Source organism: Toxotes jaculatrix, chromosome 7 (genome assembly GCF_017976425.1).
Source record: "Toxotes jaculatrix isolate fToxJac2 chromosome 7, fToxJac2.pri, whole genome shotgun sequence".
Classification (NCBI taxonomy): domain Eukaryota; kingdom Metazoa; phylum Chordata; class Actinopteri; family Toxotidae; genus Toxotes; species Toxotes jaculatrix.
Window position 1 is genome coordinate 262,880 of NC_054400.1, and position 17,193 is coordinate 280,072.

General features: G+C 52.5%; 1 protein-coding gene across 1 annotated transcript; it reads left to right on the plus strand.

Moving 5' to 3' along the window:
- Window positions 1–82: 82 nt before the first annotated feature.
- On the plus strand, window positions 83–16,913 carry ccdc180 (coiled-coil domain containing 180). Its single transcript, XM_041041905.1, has 36 exons — window positions 83–142; window positions 556–653; window positions 780–861; window positions 918–1,052; window positions 1,126–1,254; window positions 1,402–1,512; window positions 2,138–2,233; window positions 2,308–2,471; window positions 2,652–2,765; window positions 3,053–3,132; window positions 3,246–3,334; window positions 3,426–3,545; window positions 4,341–4,514; window positions 4,631–4,746; window positions 5,799–5,925; window positions 6,377–6,431; window positions 6,527–6,639; window positions 7,200–7,381; window positions 7,454–7,623; window positions 9,362–9,542; window positions 9,629–9,775; window positions 9,858–10,002; window positions 10,177–10,293; window positions 10,782–10,859; window positions 10,969–11,052; window positions 12,078–12,217; window positions 12,365–12,607; window positions 13,346–13,423; window positions 13,552–13,618; window positions 13,701–13,836; window positions 14,651–14,811; window positions 14,898–15,023; window positions 15,102–15,198; window positions 16,078–16,171; window positions 16,372–16,525; window positions 16,715–16,913. Exons 1-36 carry the CDS (start codon window positions 83–85, stop codon window positions 16,835–16,837), a joined length of 4,386 nt encoding a protein of 1,461 aa, XP_040897839.1. The 3' UTR covers window positions 16,838–16,913.
- The last annotated feature ends 280 nt before the right edge of the window (window positions 16,914–17,193 follow it).

The following is a 17,193-nucleotide window of genomic DNA, read 5'->3' on the forward strand; positions in this document are numbered from 1 at the left end:
ACGGACCCGTTAACGCCGAGTTTCACCGAGTTTGCAGCGACAGAAGGGGAATAAATCCGAAACGACCCGAATCACCGCGAGCATGTGTGCGAGCAGAGCGGTACCGAGCGGGAAGGTGTACCGGCAGCTGTTTGACGCTCAGGTGAGTTCACGGAGGGAGTCCGGAAAGGTTTACAGCTGCAGCCGTTAGTCAGCTGGTCGATTAATCAGTTAGTATCTGAAACAGTAAATATAACTTCTCTGTTCTGGTTTTAACGTGAGGAACCGGAAGTTGATCTACAGGCTCATCACGAGTCTGTCACACCACCAATAACTATAACCAGTGTTCCGTCGGTTACCTGGTTCTAGTTAACAGGCTCAGTACCTGAACCTGAGCTCAGTGACGTCATCCTGCACACAGGCCTGCTTCTGCTCAGGTGAGTTTTCAGGCTGAAGCAGCGTCAGAGTCAGAGCGTCTGATTGGTCCGATCAGCAGAGTGACGCCGGCAGGACAGAGCACCATGATCGGACGCTGATCACAGATCAGTTCTGTCACTGGTTTTTGTGTGTCTGTAGGTTCAGCTGTCCAGGTCCCTGCTGGCTGGACGGAAAGACACAAGGACAGACTGTCTGTCTGCTGAGGACAGCAACACACACTGCAGCACGACCAGCAGGTAGACAGGCAGGGAGAGACAGACGGTTAGAGAGAGAGACTCCAACTGTCCTCTCTGTACTGTATCGTCCTGTCCACCTGTTCATTATATCCTCAACATGTCTCACTCTGCCCGTGTCTCTGTCAGGTTGTTGTTTTCGTCCTCCAGCAGGGGGCAGCAGGTGGGTGACGATGACGATGTCGAAGATGTCCGCAAACTTCCCGACTCTGTGGGTTCGTATCACACTGGAAACTGAGGACGGTGTTTAATGTCCCGCTCTCACAGCCAATCACAGCCACGTCCTCTCTTTCAGTGGGCCGTCCCAGCTCTGACATCATCGAGCGTCTGACAGAGAAAAAACGGATCAGACATGAAGAAGCTCTGAAACAGCTGGATGCTGAACTGACAGCAATCAGTCAGGTAGACATGCAGGTACAGTGGGTGGTACACACCTGACCTCTGACTTTACCTCACCTACATATTGTCCTGTCAGGTGTGTGAGACTCAGGTGAGGACCGTCAGTCAGGAGCTGCTGTCCTCTCAGCAAGAGGTGGACCTCAGATTGGACAAACTGAAGGACAGCATGGGACAGCTGGAACACCTGGATCATGTCAGTCTGCAGGTATATGTGAACACTCTCAGACTCACTGAGTCAGACCTGAACCCAACACATGTTGTATCATTCAGTGTGATGTCACTTCCTGGATCATGGTGGAAACTTTGAAAGCCATGACTCAAAGAGGAGCTCAGGTCGTGTGTGTGTGTGTAGGAGGTGTGTGCTCTCTGGGAGCAGGTGGAGAAGGAGGTGATGGTGAAGAAGATGAGAATCATGGAGCTGAACCACAGACTGACTGAATGTGAGACTCAGCGAACTGACAAGGTCAGGTGTGATGGGGGTCAGGTGTGACGGGGGTCAGGTGTGATGGGAGTCAGGTGGGAGGGGGTTCAGGTGTGACGGGGGTTCAGGTGTGATGGGGGTCAGGTGTGATGGGGGTCAGGTGTGACGGGGGTCAGGTGTGATGGGAGTCAGGTGGGAGGGGGTTCAGGTGGGAGGGGGTTCAGGTGTGACGGGGGTTCAGGTGTGACGGGGGTCAGGTGTGACGGGGGTCAGGTGTGACGGGGGTTCAGGTGTGATGGGGGTTCAGGTGTGATGGGGGTTCAGGTGTGATGGGGGTTCAGGTGTGATGGGGGTCAGGTGTGACGGGGGTCAGGTGTGATGGGAGTCAGGTGGGAGGGGGTTCAGGTGGGAGGGGGTTCAGGTGTGACGGGGGTCAGGTGTGACGGGGGTTCAGGTGTGATGGGGGTCAGGTGTGACGGGGGTTCAGGTGTGACGGGGGTTCAGGTGTGATGGGGGTCAGGTGTGACGGGGGTTCAGGTGTGATGGGGGTCAGGTGTGATGGGGGTCAGGTGTGATGGGGGTGTAACCAGCCTGAACAGGCTCAGTCTGAGAGACTGATCCTGGATCAGTGATGAGGCCTGTTTGAAACACTGCTCTGTGTGTGCAGATCAGAGCTGTGCTCAGGAAGTTCTGCCACCTGCTGGTGAAGATCAGCTTCCTGCGTCCACCTGATGTCCACAGACTGATTCACACCGAGGCCACGGTAAGGCGCTGTGACCTCTGACCTCTGACCTCTGATGCACTGATAGTTACAGTTCTCCTCTGTCTGTGCGTCAGATGTTGAATCAGTCTCTGCTGGCGAACCGACGCAGCGCGGCTCGTCTGCTGCTGCTCCTCCAGGAGGAGAACCTGCAGCAGGAGTCACTCCTCCATCTGCACTGGAAGGACTGTCTGAGCCGCTGGAGGACGAGCAGGATCACCGACGTCATGGACGGCTTCAGGTGGGTGGAGGACCAGGTCTTGGACAGGTTCAGATAATACTGTGTCAGCAGCTGCGTCAGGACTATCAGTGTGAAGTGGTCCAGGATCAGGAGGAGGACACGTGGCTCTGCAGCTGCAAGGTGTCCCCAACTCATCCTCCGTCTTCCCGGGAGACCTGATCAGTCCTCTGTGTGTTGTAGGCGTCTCTGCCGCAGTGACGAGGATCAGCATCAGCGGCTGATCTCAGGTCTGCAGATGGAACAAACTCATGGAGATCTGACGGAACGACGCCGTGACCTCATCTGCAGGATCAGGTAACAGCACAGATTCTGCTGTCTGATTGGTTCCCGCTCCGTCCTGAGCTCAGGTCTGTGTCCAGTCTGACCTGCTGGGAATCCAACCGATCACTGACTGATCAGGTAACTGACTGACCTTTAAACCGGACGTCACATGACGATCACGATCATGTGACGATCACGATTTCGCTGTCTCTGTGTCAGTCCACGTCCTTCAGACGTGCTGTGCTGGCTGACTGTGGACAGTGTATGGTCTCTGCCCCCTACTGCTGCTCGTCCAATCACATCCTGCCTCTGTGTTTCAGCTCCCTGGTCCCGCCCACCTGCTCCACTGCTTTGGTCTCTGATTGGTTCAGCCAGCTGACAGCTGTCAACCAACAGATCGGTACCCGCCCTCACTCTCCTGACACATCAGTGTGTTTGCACCAGCAAACACTGATGAATAAACACTGATGAGCACTGTGTGTGTGTGTGTGTGTGTGTGTGTGTGTGTGTCAGACTGTCTTCACGCTGACTTCCTCCATCAGCTCCGTGGTTGTTATGAACACACGTGGCAGGAGCGACTGGCTGTGGTGGAGAGCTGTAAGGTAAACTCACTCAGTGATGCTGTTTATTTCCTGTGTAGCGTGAGGACGTGGGCGTCTCCGCTGTTGACTGTTGTAATGTGTCCTCCTGCAGGAGGCGCTCTCAGCTCTGCAGCTGTCAGACGAGGAGGTGAACCACGTCATCGGCTCTCAGCTCCTCTCTCTGATTGGACGAAGCCAGAGTCAGGATGAAGAGCGACTGGCTGCTTTAGATGTCAGTCACACAAACACGGTCATCAGCCCACAGAGCTCAGACTGAGCCTGATCCACAGTCCAGTACCTGGTCCTGATTCTGATGGTTCACCTGTGTGAACTCTGACCTCTGTTACCTTACACTGACAGGTGTTTCTGTTAGTTAAGCAGCCCTCACTGATCTGAAGGGGGTGGACAGAATAAGAGAAACACCTGTCAGTATGACACAGGTGAACAGCAGCACAGACTGCAGCCTCACACAGGTGAACCATCACCTGAACATCAGAACCTTACAGGACTGACTCAGGCTGACCTGAGGGTGTGTCTCTCCACCTGCCTGTCTTTCTCTCTCCACCTGCCTGTCGGTCTCTCCCCACCTGTCTGTCTGCCTGTCTGCACCTGCCTGTCTGTCTCTCTCCACCTGTCTGTCTGTCTGTCTGCACCTGTGTGTCGGTCTCTCTCTATCTGTCTGTCGGTCTCCATCCACCTGTCTGTTGGTCTCCATCCACCTGTCTGTCTGTCTGTCTGTCTGCACCTGCCTGTCTGTCTCTCTCCACCTGTCTGTCGGTCTCCATCCACCTGTCTGTCTGTCTGCACCTACCCGTCTATCTCTCTCCACCTGTCTGTCTCCATCTTTCTGTCTGTCTGTCTCTCTCCACCTGTCTGTCGGTCTCCATCCACCTGTCTGTCTGTCTGCACCTGCCCGTCTATCTCTCTCCACCTGTCTGTCTCCATCTTTCTGTCTGTCTGTCTCTCTCCACCTGTCTGTCTGTCTGTCTCCATCCACCTGTCTGTCTGTCTCTCTGTCTGTCTGCAGGTGTGCTGCGACTCTGTGGCCCGTCGTGCTCTCAGTCTCAGCAGGTGTGTGGTCGTTGTAATGCGAGGAGCAGCGTTGCTATGGGAGATGCACAGCTGCAGGTTAGAGAGGAGAGAAGAAGAAGTGCAGCAACAGCTGGACGACCTCCGACACTCGCAGCAGCGACGCACTCAGGTGAGTCAGGCTCGCCACTTCTTCGTGGACTCAGTTACCTGAGATGGCGCGAGGCTCCTGAGCATCTGTCAGCAGGTCGGAGTGTCTCCCATGATGCTTCGCTGCTCTGTTTTCAGAGGAGGAAGGTGTGGCTGGACAACCTGTTGGGCAGACTCCGTCAGGAGAGCAGCGAGGACACTCTGAAGACGACTCTGGACAAAACTGTCCTCTACCTGCAGGACATTAAACAGAGGTGTGGCCACACATCTGCTAATGCTAATGCTAATGCTAAGGTTATAGTGTCAGTGCAGGGATCGTTGTTGCTGCTCTCAGATCAGTTCACCTGCTGATCACAGGAAACATCCAGAAGAACTGCACCTGTACAGACAGGTCAGACAGACAGGTCAGACAGACAGGCAGACAGACAGGTCAGACAGGTCAGACAGGCAGACAGACAGACAGGTCAGACAGGCAGACAGACAGGTCAGACAGACAGGCAGACAGGTCAGACAGACAGGTCAGACAGGCAGGTCAGACAGGCAGACAGACAGGTCAGAGAGACAGGCAGGTCAGACAGGTCAGACAGACAGGCAGACAGACAGGTCAGACAGACAGGCAGACAGACAGGTCAGACAGGCAGACAGACAGGTCAGACAGACAGGTCAGACAGGCAGGTCAGACAGACAAGTCAGACAGGTCATACAGGTCAGACAGGCAGGCAGACAGGCAGACAGACAGGTCAGAGAGACAGGCAGGTCAGACAGGTCAGACAGACAGATAGGTCAGACAGGTCAGACAGACAGGCAGACAGACAGGTCAGACAGGTCAGACAGACAGGCAGACAGACAGGTCAGACAGACAGGCAGACAGGTCAGACAGACAGGTCAGACAGGCAGGTCAGACAGACAAGTCAGACAGGTCATACAGGTTAGACAGACAGACAGGCAGACAGGTCAGACAGACAGGCAGACAGACAGGTCAGACAGACAGGCAGACAGGCAGGTCAGACAAGTCAGACAGACAAGTCAGACAGGTTAGACAGACAGACAGACAGACAGGTCAGACAGGCAGACAGGTCAGGCAAACAGGTCAGACAGGCAGACAGGTCAGGCAAACAGGTCAGACAGGCAGACAGGTCAGTCTGTCTCTGTGTACCTGACGTGTTGTTTTCTCAGATCAGATCAGTGATCGTATGTTTTTTACTCACTGAGGTCACAACCAAACATGATGATCTAGAGGAAAGATAAGTTGTGTTCACAGACAATGAAATTCTGTGTGTGTGTGTGTGTGTGTGTGTGTGTCCAGCTGCAGACAGAGTGTCTCTGATCAGTGGGAGGTGTTGGACCGTCTTCCTTCTGTCTTTCTGGAGGAGCTTCTCTCCTACAGCAGCAGCCTCAGCTCCCTCTACCACCTCAAACATACCTACACACCGGTAACCACGGCAACCACTCGTACCACACCTGGTAGCTTTAGAGCTTAGATTTGGTTTCACAGTAAACACACATTACTGACGTGGACACATCAGTCAGCTGATCTTTACAAACACGTCAGAGGTCAGACTCAGTTTTAACCTGACGTGTCTGAAAGCAGCTCTGTGATTGGACGGAGTCAGACCGGGTCAGATCAGGGGCCGGGGTCACCAGCTTCTCAGTCAGCCCTCGTATAAATGTGGTAGAAATTAGAAATAGAAACTTTGTCCTTCCTCTGTGGTGTGGAGGAGGACAGGAAGTCGTCCACAGTCAAAAGGTCACGTGTCGCGGGTCTCAGAGCTCAGAGCTGAGCTGCAGGTATTTTTAGATTTAGTCTGACGTCAGCAGATTATTCATGTCTCGAGTCCTCAGGTCCAGAACTAAACACTGAATGGACTCACCTTCCTCCTCCAGAGTCCAGAAGAACTGCAGAACCTCCACCTGTCGCCTAGCAACCCCACCAACCTGGGTCAGTCTCTCTGTCTGTCTGTGTCTCTGTCCATAAACTGTCTCTGCTGTTGAACTGGTTTGGTCCAGTTTAAACTGGTTTGTTTGTTTGTGTAGAGACCAGTGTGGAGGCTGAAATACAGGAACCAGAGGAGGTGATGGAGAATCCTCCAGTCAGCTGTCAGAATGATGTTGACCCCGCCCCGCCCTCTCAGGATTGGCTGATTGAGGTGAAGCTCTGATCTGTGATTGACAAACAATAACTGGCTTCTTATTGGTCCAGAAAAACGTGTGTACTCGTGCTTCTGTCTTTGTGAGGACAGGTTTCAGGGTCTGAGGGTTCAGACCTGGTTTTAGGGTTCAGGTGAGAATCAGGTCCAGGTAAAGGTTGTTTCATCAGTGAGCAGCTCTTCCTCAGCAGCAACGGTCCGTCACTGGACGAGTGCACATGTGGCGTCACCTGTCGGACAGGTCTCTCCACCACCACCATCATCATCCTCATCCAAACACCAGACGAGGGAACATCTGTCCAGAGTCCAGAGACTCAGACAGTCAAAGATAAGGAGCCTGAAGCTGGAGGTCTGGAGTCTGGTGGTGGACCAGGTCCTGACTGAGACTCTCTGCTGGTTTGTCCTTTGGTATCTTCAGGAATCGCGTGGTGTCGTGTTCCTTCTCAGCCGACATCACGTTAGCTTTCGCTTCTCCAGCGTCCTCAGCTGAATCCACGTCTGAGATTTTACATTACAGGTAAGGTAGTAAGGTGTGTGTGTGTGTGTGTGTGTGTGTGTAGGCGGAGTCCTCTCTACTGAGTCTCTGTGACATCAGGAGCCAAATCAAGTTTACATCATCCAGGGGCATTACGTACACTGCCCCCGCCTTTGGATGCCCCGCCCCCAGCCTCCCAGAAGACCTGCAGCAGGAAACACACCTGAGCCAGTTTCCTGTGGAGCTGCTCACACACACACTGAGCAGGTACACACACACACACACACACATCACCATGGCAGAGGACGCTCTGTGGCTGACTGTGTTTTTGGCTTCCAGGACTCGGACTCTGTTCTTGGACCACCTGGAGCAGCATTTCCATGATGTCCTTAGCTCAGCTGTTGCCATGGTAACAGACAGGAAGGAGGCAGTGTGTTCAGAGCAGGAGCTCCAACTGCAACAGCTGAACCCCCAAGACATCCAGACCCACGTCTACCAACCCCGCCTGGGTACCGCACACACACACACACACATTCTTGAGCTCAGTTAGGAGGCCAAACATCTGGTCCATACGGGCGTGGTCCCCTCAGGACGAACTGTAATAACTCTACTGATCCTCTGACTTTTGTCTCGTGCCATCATCAGCTGACATTTTAATGTGTCCAGTTCTGTGGTTCATGACCAACTACCTGCAGAACTACAGACGTCCACCAGCCTCAGCTGCTCCTGTGTTTACTGCTGACAAGCTAAAGTCTCACCTTTTACCAACATGTACACGTAGACAGCAGCTGTGGCACCAGCTGTTCTTTCTGACTCCGCCCCCACAGCTTCTTCCCTGAACTGCATCTCACAGATATGTAGCTTGATGCCATGATGCTAACTCCTAAGTAATAGCATGTATATGAGGTAGTGAGCATGCAGGTGTTAGCGGTTAGCTCAAAGCGGTGCTGTGTCTAAAGCCCTGTTCTCAGGTGATCTGATCACAGGTGGACAGTGATAAGACGCATGTGGGATCCAATCACTCGGACCACGTTCAGACGGGGTCTGGACCTCAAACGGCCACATTGTTTTAGGAGTGTAAACACAAATGTGTCCTCGGCCACATCGAAGGACCGAACACTCACCTGGTGTCCTCTGTGTGAGCAGACGTACGTACTGTGACACGGCTTTGTCCACGAAGTCTGAATCTTCAAATTAGGCTGTAGAGAAATATGACGATGTATCACGAGTGGCTCAGACAGCACAGGTGATTTGGTTTGGCTGGAAGGTGCTGAGGGACAGACCCGGTCCCTCAGAGGAACCAGGCTCCGGATCTTTTTTCTGTCCGAGTGAAAACAGAACATTCACAGGTCACATGATCCAGATTACATTTGTTTTTAAGATGAAGAGCCAATCATCACTAAAGCGTCTCTCATACAAGAGCCAATCAAAACTAATGGATTGGTCAAAGTTGAGTCATATCAACAGTTAAGGTGGATGTTTCCTCTGAGGCTTCATCTCTCTTCACTGTTAAAAACGTGGGAAGAGAGAGCTGACCACAGGGACGCACCTGGAGCTGTCCACAGGTGATGGCGTCACCTGAGACACAGGTTAATGCCTGAGCAGGACCTAAGTACCAGCTGTTTCCTGTTTCCTGTTCTGTACAGAGAACTGAGTGAGCGAAGTTCTCATGAAGGTTCACTCATAATAAACAGCAGACTGCTAACTTCCCACGCTGCTCACTTCACTTCACTTCACTTCAGTTTGACTTACACAGCTCCAGAGTCTGACCCCAGATCAGCAGACACAGCTCCCTGTGAACCCGGCTCACAGGGGGGAGCCTCCTGCTGAGGGCCGGGCTGGGTGAGAGGAGGGAGAGGAGGAAGATAGGACAGCTGGGAAAGGAGGAGAGGAGGAGAAGGACATGCAGCATGTAGGACATGATACACACAGGAAGTGGACGATGTTAGAGGGACAGCATTCAGATCCCAGAACAGTGAGTGATCACTGTCTTCAGCAGGTTACAGCTGTGACAGGAGACAGAGCACAGGAGCAAACAGCTGTCAGGGTTGGTCATTATTTCATCACAGTCTGAAGCAGAGTGGGACATTAAACACAGTCATGTGTTAGAGACGGATCATTGTAGACAGTAACCAGCAGCAGGTGGGCGGAGCCGTTGCTGAGTTCATGCTGACGTCCTGATGTCTCTGGGGCCCAGTCGTCTCTGGCTGCTCCACATTGGAACCATGTCTCTCTCTTTGTTTTTAGCTGAGTTGCAGCTCCACCAGCAGCAGGTGGAGGTTCACTGCGGGGAGGTGTTGGACGCACTGACCTCCTGCAGGACAGAGCTGCAGGAGCTGCAAACCTCCATCAGTAGGAAGAACCAGGAGCTCACCATCACTCTGTCCAACATTGAGGACAACATCCTGAAGGCCCACAGCAGCCAACGGTAACAACTGATCTGTGGTCAGCGACCGACCGGGTGAAACGGAGGACTCGTAGACATTTATCACAACTGTCTGTGTCTTTGTGCAGTCTGGAGGCTGTGAGCTCCACCCTGCAGGACCGCCTGGATCAACATAACAAATACACCCAGCGCTGTCTGACCACCTTCAGGCAAACAGTTCAGCTCAGACTGGAGAAGGTCAGACAAAGAACAACACAACTCCTCAACTCCTTCAGGTAACACCTGGAACACCTGGAAGACTTCTCTCAAACAAGTTCAGACTTCCAATAAAGAGACGTGTGTTTTCTCCCCCTGCAGGACGTTCAGCGAGGGAGGTGAGTTTGCTCCTCAGGAGGTGAAGATGTTTCAGATGAGGCTGAAGGAGGAAACCAAACGGATCAGTGTGACAGAGGAGTCCATCTGCTCTGAGCTGGACGTGTTTGAGTCCAGGAGTTTACAGCAGGTACGAAGGTTAGAACAGTGAGTTTCCTCACAGAGGCTGAAAACCTGTGGTGCTCAGCAGACGTCCACAAACACCACAGGACACAGGACACACCACACAGGACGCTCCCACTGCTTTTCCTTATTTCATCTTCAGTTTGCAATGAAACATCAGCAGCTTGTGTTTGTCCTCCAGGTGAAGGAGGCGTCAGGTCGCTGTGAGGAGAAACTCTCCCTCCTGAAGTCTGAGCTCAGGTTCATGGAGAAGATCCACAAGATGATCAGCAGCACACAAGTTCACATGAGGGCTGAGGTACCTGTCTGTCTGTCTGTCTGTCTGTCTGACCTGTCTGTCTCACCTGTCTCACCTGTCTGTCTGTCTCACCTGTCTGTCTGTCTGACCTGTCTGTCTGTCTGTCTGTCTCACCTGTCTGACCTGTCTGCCTGTCTGTCTGACCTCTCTGTCTGTCTGACCTGCCTGTCTGTCTGTCTGTCTCACCTGTCTGCCTGTCTGTCTCACCTATCTGCCTGTCTGCCTGTCTGTCTGTCTGACCTGTCTGTCTGTCTGTCTGTCTCACCTGTCTGCCTGTCTGTCTGTCTGACCTGTCTGTCTGTCTGTCTGTCTCACCTGTCTGACCTGTCTGCCTGTCTGTCTGACCTGTCTGTCTGTCTGTCTGTCTGTCTCACCTGTCTGACCTGTCTGCCTGTCTGTCTGACCTGTCTGTCTGTCTGTCTGTCTGTCTCACCTGTCTGCCTGTCTGACCTGTCTGCCTGTCTGTCTGACCTGTCTCTCTGCCCCAGGCAGCCAGCAGTAACCAGCAGCAGTCTGTGATCAGCAGCAGGTTGGAGGATGTGAGGAGGATGATGGAGAACACACAGGTACACACACACACACACACACACACACAACGTACATTAAGTCAAACTGTAAAACTACTGTCATGATACTTATTATGACCTGTCTGTCTGTCTGTCTGTCTGTCTGCAGGTGTCTCCCCATCAGGTTCTTGCTCTCTTGTCGTCGGTCAGTGAAGAACTGAGGACACGCTGTCAGTACTTGGACTTTGAACTGGTGGGTCAGATTTTGTCCTGATGGACACCTGTGTGTGTGTGTGTGTGGACTCTTCTTAAGACCAATGTTAGCTGAGACCAAAAACCAGAGCAGCTCAGTTAGAAGGAGTGTTTGCAGATTCAGGATCAGGTTCAGGATCAGGATCAGGTTCAGGTTCAGGTTCAGGATCAGGTTCAGGTTCAGGTTCAGGATCCGGTTCAGGTTCAGGATCAGGTTCAGGTTCAAGTTCAGGATCAGGTTCAGGATCAGGATCAGGATCAGGATCAGGTTCAGGTTCAGGATCAGGATCAGGTTCAGGATCCGGTTCAGGTTCAGGATCAGGATCAGGTTCAGGTTCAAGTTCAGGATCAGGATCAGGTTCAGGATCAGGATAAGGTCCAGGATCAGGTTCAGGTTCAGGATCAGGATCAGGATAAGGTCCAGGATCAGGATAAGGTCCAAGATCAGGTTCAGGATCAGGTTCAGGTTCAGGTTCAGGATCAGGTTCAGGATCAGGATCCGGTTCAGGTTCAGGTTCAGGATCAGGTTCAGGTTCAAGATCAGGATCAGGATCAGGTTCAGGTTCAGGATCCGGTTCAGGTTCAGGATCAGGTTCAGGTTCAGGATCAGGATCAGGATCAGGATCAGGTTCAGTTTCAGGATCCGGTTCAGGATCAGGTTCAGGATCAGGTTCAGGTTCAGGATCAGGATCAGGTTCAGGATCAGGTCCAGGATCAGGATCAGGTCCAGGTTCAGGATCAGGTTCAGGATCAGGCTCAGGATCGTGCAGTAATGGTCTGCGTACAGTCCAGTAACCATCAGCGAGCACAGCTTTTCCTCTGAGCCAATCAGGCCTGAGTCCCAGCAGTTAGTGTCTCACTGTCCCACTGGAGCTGAATTGACTGTTTAATATTGTTTGTGGCCACGTGAACAATAATATGTCAGAACCATGATGAGTCCAACCAGACCTGCAGGACGTAAACTCTTTGGGACTCCCACAGACCTTACGAAGGAGTCCCCCCTCCCCACCCTCCCCCCTCCTGCAGGAAGGCCTCGCTCTCCCAGCTCGTCCTAAGTCCAGGAAGCAGGTCCAGTCTTCCCCACCTCCTGTTTTACTGCAGCCGAGCAGGACAGGTGTGGACGTCCTTGACGACCCTGTTGTGAGCATCATCAAGTCCCTGAACAGGTGCAGGAGCTAAACCCACTGAGTAACACTGTTGGCAGTGACTGTGCTTCCTGGCGGTGATGATGATGATGATGTAGTATTTTTCTTCTCGTGTCCTTCTTTACTTCTGTCCAACAATCCTGTCACATCAGGTTCTGTGTGACCCAGGAGGATTCAGCAGGACCAGCAGAGACAGAGGACAGGAGACCAGCTGCTGGTAAACATCTGGTGTGGGCTCAGGTTTATTCACAGGCTTTCCACTGATGCTGCAACAGGAACGAGCCAATCAGCAGTCAGCGTTCGGGCGGCTCAGTGTGACGGGTGTGGGTCTTTGCCCGGCCGTCAGCAGGAAGTCCCCTCCCTGTTCAAACAGCTGTTTCCTGCCGCTGTCGCCTTCAGTGCTGATCTGGGGTCAGACTCAGTGGTAGCTTGCTGCCACTGCTCCTCCTGCAGACAGATCTCAGACAGAACAAATCAATCTGCCGATCCATCATCAGATCAAACGGAGAAAACGCTGTTTGCAAAGTGCGGCTCAGCTTCGTTAGCAGAACCAGCCCGAGCACAGACCTGTTCTCAGTCTGTCAAAGCTCAGACTCGTGTCTCCTGTTTGGTAAAGATGTCTGAGATCCTGAGACCCTGCACATGACCAGGGGAACCCCACCCACACCCCACCCACACCCACACCACACCTCCACCCATACCCCCACCCCACCCACACCCACACCACACCCACACCACACCTCCACCCATACCCACACCCCACCCACACCCCCACCCCATCCACACCACACCCACACCCTCACCCTCACCTCCACCCACACACCCACACCCACACCCAACCCACACGCCACCCTCACCTCCACCCACACCCCCTCCGACAAACATAAAAACAGACTCTCGTTAAACACAACACTGTCTTCAGACTGACAACAGTTTGTGTGTCTGCAGATCAGAGTCCTGTGCAACGTCTTCAGCAGAGATGTACTGTCAGTGCACTGAGGTACACACACACACACACACACCTGTATGATTCATCGTGCCAAATGGATTTAATGTACTGAAGCACTGTTGCTAACCTGTGTGTTGGGGTGGGGGTGGGGGTAGAGGGGGTGGGGGTAGAGGGGGTGGGGGTAGGGGGGGTGGGGGTAGGGGGGCCTCCAGGTCCATCAGGACTGACAGAAGGTTCCAGATTTTTGGACCCAAACCAGAAACAGAACAGAACACACGGTGAGTCCACACGGTGATCAGATCTGATCTGGACCTCATGGAGGATCACAGTGAGGTGATCCGTGTCCTGTGTGTGTGTGTCTGTCTGTGTGTCTGTGTGTGTGCGCGTGTGTGTGTGTGTGTTTCAGCTCCTTCAGCTCCACAGTGAACTGTGTGCTGTGGAAAGTCAACGACGCCGCCCTGCTGGTTGCAGAGGTAAGAGATGCACGTGGGCGGCGGGGGGGGTGGCTCTCAGCTGGACTCCACTCTGATTCCAGACGTCTCTCCTGTCTCTCAGGACTTTTACCGGAGCGAGCGTCTCGGCAGGTTCCAGCTGCTTCCTGACACTTTGGACCAATGGGCTGAGAGCATGCAGCAAAGGCTGCTGGGATACCAGGAACAGGCCAGGAGGTTTCTGAGCACGAGCAGAGAGGGTACGCGCGCAGCGATAGATAGATAGACTTTATTAATCCCAGAGGGAAATTAGTTTGTCCCAGCAGCACGCATACACAACAAACACAGTACAGTTATAAATAGATTAATCTAAGTGAGATTCTCGTGGAATTCAGAGCACAGTTCTGGAGGCTACATGTGTATTATACAGTCTGATGGCTGCAGCGCTCCTCAGAACATCTGGGCTGCAGCAGTCTGTTGCTGTGGGAGCTCCTCAGACTGTCCAAGATGTTGTAAAGGGGATGAGAGACATTGTCCAAAATTACTCTGATCTTTCCAAGCATTCTGTCTCTCATCACCACCTCTAATGGAGCCAGGCTGGTGCCAACAACTGACTCAGCCTTTTTTATGAGTTTATTTAGTCTGATTCCTGCTCCCCAACACACCACCGCAAAGAAGATGGTACTGGCCACTACCTGATCCTCAGAACCAGCCACAGATACTAAACTGGTTCCAGCGTTTCATGTCTCTGCGTCCTCCATGTTAACGCGGGGCTGTGGACAGGTCGAAGCATCAGGGACTCACAGCTCAGACCTTTAATACAGTTTCACTGTCACAAACAAATTTTATATCACCTGCTCCTGTAAGAAAATCAGCTGTGAAAACTGAGGCCGCCATTTTAAATTCAGTAAGAAGGAAGAACACAGAGGACAGACCGGGACGTCCTCACTGAGGCGTCCAACACTGGATTTTAAAGGTCTGTCCGTGTGCTTCTCCTCCTCCTGTCTCTCTGCCTGTCTGTCTGCATTCCCGTCTCACTGTCTGCCCGTCTCTGTCTCTCTGCCTGTCTGTCAGACCTGGTGAACCAGCTGTCTGAGCTGGACGACCTTCTGCGTTCATCACCTGCAGTTTTGATCAGTAACTATGAGCAACAGAAGGGGGTGGAGCTTAAAGAGGAAGTGGGCAGAGTCCAGAAGAAGCTGGAAGAGATGCTGTCAGCCAGCGAGCAGGAGAAGGTGAGGACCTCAGGACTTTACGATCCACGTCAATCCAGGTGACCATGAAAGTCCAAAACACGTCAGACTGTCTGTGTGGTTCTCAGACCGTAAACGTCTGGCGGCTGCGAGCGTCTCTCAGAGAGGACGAGCTGCAGATGCTGATTGGCAGAGAGGAGCTCAGACAGCAGAGACTGCAGAGTGCCATCTGCTGCTCATACCTGGAACTACAGGTAAGGGGAGGGAGGAGTCAGTGTGACATGTTAGACCTGCTGCTTCCAATCAGTCTGAGTGTGTGTGTGTGTGTGTAGGATTGTGTGCGTGTCCAGGGGGAGGAGTTTGTGACATCACTGGCCTCTCTGACAGAGAATCTGATCAATCAGCTGGACAACCTGCTCACACCTACAGGTAACCTTTAACCTTTGACCTTTATCTGCCCGCTCCAGCAGCATCTCCATGGAAACTGCACACAGAAGCTTAAAGGGACAGTAAGCAACATGTTTCCTGCACGCACTCACAGAATGAGCATGAAAACATGCTACGTTCAAACACTGGCTCCTGTGAAGACGATGCTATAGCTAGAATGTTCTCCTTACAAACCTCTTTTCCACGGTGGAACATCACATGGTGTTTTGACCTGTGTGATCCCGCCCCCTGCCCATTTAGACGCTCCGGGTGGCCAGGTAGGAAACAAACTGACAGGTAAACACAGCGTCCTGCAGCCATGGAAGCAAGCGACCGAACTGGATCGGCAGAGATGATGTTGGATTCTGTTCGACCTAAAAATCCTCAGCACCTTTTTAGAAGCTGCACAACCAGAGACGAAGCAAACGCAGGTAAATCCTGCACATTTGAAAGCTGGGTCACCTCAGAGCCAAGATGGACGCCAAGTCGGCTCATTTTCTCCTGAACAGTTAAGCACTGAGCTTCAGCTAAGGTTAGCTAACGGTAACTCTAGCTTATCCTCCTTTCACCGGCCCGGCCCTCAGCATCAGGCTGCAGCATGGATGAGCAGTAGCTTCGACTGGAGCGGAGGAAGGCGGCGCTCTGTCTCCGGCCTTTTGAATTTGGACTGCGATACCCACATTGGACGCCTGCTCTCTGTGTTACATACTGGTCCTTTAAAAGTGAGAGTCAGCGTCTGAGCTCGCGGCGCTGCAGCCTCGCTACCGTAACGTGGTCTGTCCAGTTCTGCTCGTTCAGTCTCCTCAGTTCTCAGTGTGACCTTTAACCTTTGACACATTTAGCCTCATGTCATTCAGTGGGGTTTCATTTCTGTTTCCATAGAAACCAAGGCAGCATCATATCGGCACTCTGAAGACAGCAGCGTTACCATGGTGACAGGCACTGAACTAGGACCGAAACCCTGCACAGGAAGCAGGTAACATCTGACCAGGACACACACATACACACACACACACACACACACACACACACACACACACACACTCTGTCAGTCTGTTATTTTCTTGTTGTTTGTGAACTAATCAATAAATCTGGTAACATGTAACTGTCAGATGATCCACAACACTGTGTGTGTGTGTGTGTGTGTGTGTGTGTGTGTGTGTGTGTGTGTGTTAGGACCTGGTCTGGTATCTCATACCTGTCGCTGCCAACCAGCAACACTGCTGACCCACCATCCCCTGTTACCACAGCAACAACAGCATCCATCACCACAACCAGGTGCACCCTGGGACATCTGGCCATTATAGAGCAGAGGGACACTGCTGTGAAGGTATACACACACACACACACACTCTGTCTGTCACACACACACAAATTAATCCCATATGTTAAGTTAATATATCATTTTTTCTGTGCGTGTGTGCGTGCGTGTGTGCGTGCATGTGTGTGTGCGTGCATGTGCGCGTGCGTGTGTGCGTGCATGTGTGTGCGCGCGCGTGTGTGCGTGTGTGCGTGTCAGCGGTTCGAACAGCTGTTCAGTTCGGAGTTACTGTGTTCAGACGACAACAAACAAAAACAACTGAGAGAACTTCAGAGCTGGAACACACACTGGAGACAGCAAATACACAACCTGACACACTGATGCAGGACGACTGCAGCTTATTGGCTGTTCACTATGTTCACTGTGATGTCACCATCTGTACTGATGTTTGTTAATAAACCACAGAAGAAGAAGAACAGCCTCCTGTGGTTGGTGTTTTATTTGGTGGAGGAGGAAGCTCCTCCCCTCTCACCTCCATCAGCTGTAGACTGGACTCAGACCAGTTTATCTCTCAGCTACACTTCAGAAGTTTGTGGACACCTGAACATGTCAGGTACGTGTTGAACATGGCTGAACACGTTGGAATAACCTGACGTGAATCTGGCTGCAGGGATTTGGATCACAAAGGAAGGGGGCAGGGCTGTCCACATACTTATGGCCACTCTGTTTCCCGTGCA

What these genes read in the sequence shown, in the direction of transcription:
- ccdc180 (XM_041041905.1), top strand. Translation starts at nt 83, where the DNA reads ATGTGTGCGAGCAGAGCGGTACCGAGCGGGAAGGTGTACCGGCAGCTG. An exon ending in TGATTCACACCGAGGCCACG is followed by an intron (nt 2,234 to 2,307) that starts GTAAGGCGCTGT and finishes TCTGTGCGTCAG; the next exon opens with ATGTTGAATCAGTCTCTGCT. An exon ending in GGATGATGGAGAACACACAG is followed by an intron (nt 10,860 to 10,968) that starts GTACACACACAC and finishes GTCTGTCTGCAG; the next exon opens with GTGTCTCCCCATCAGGTTCT.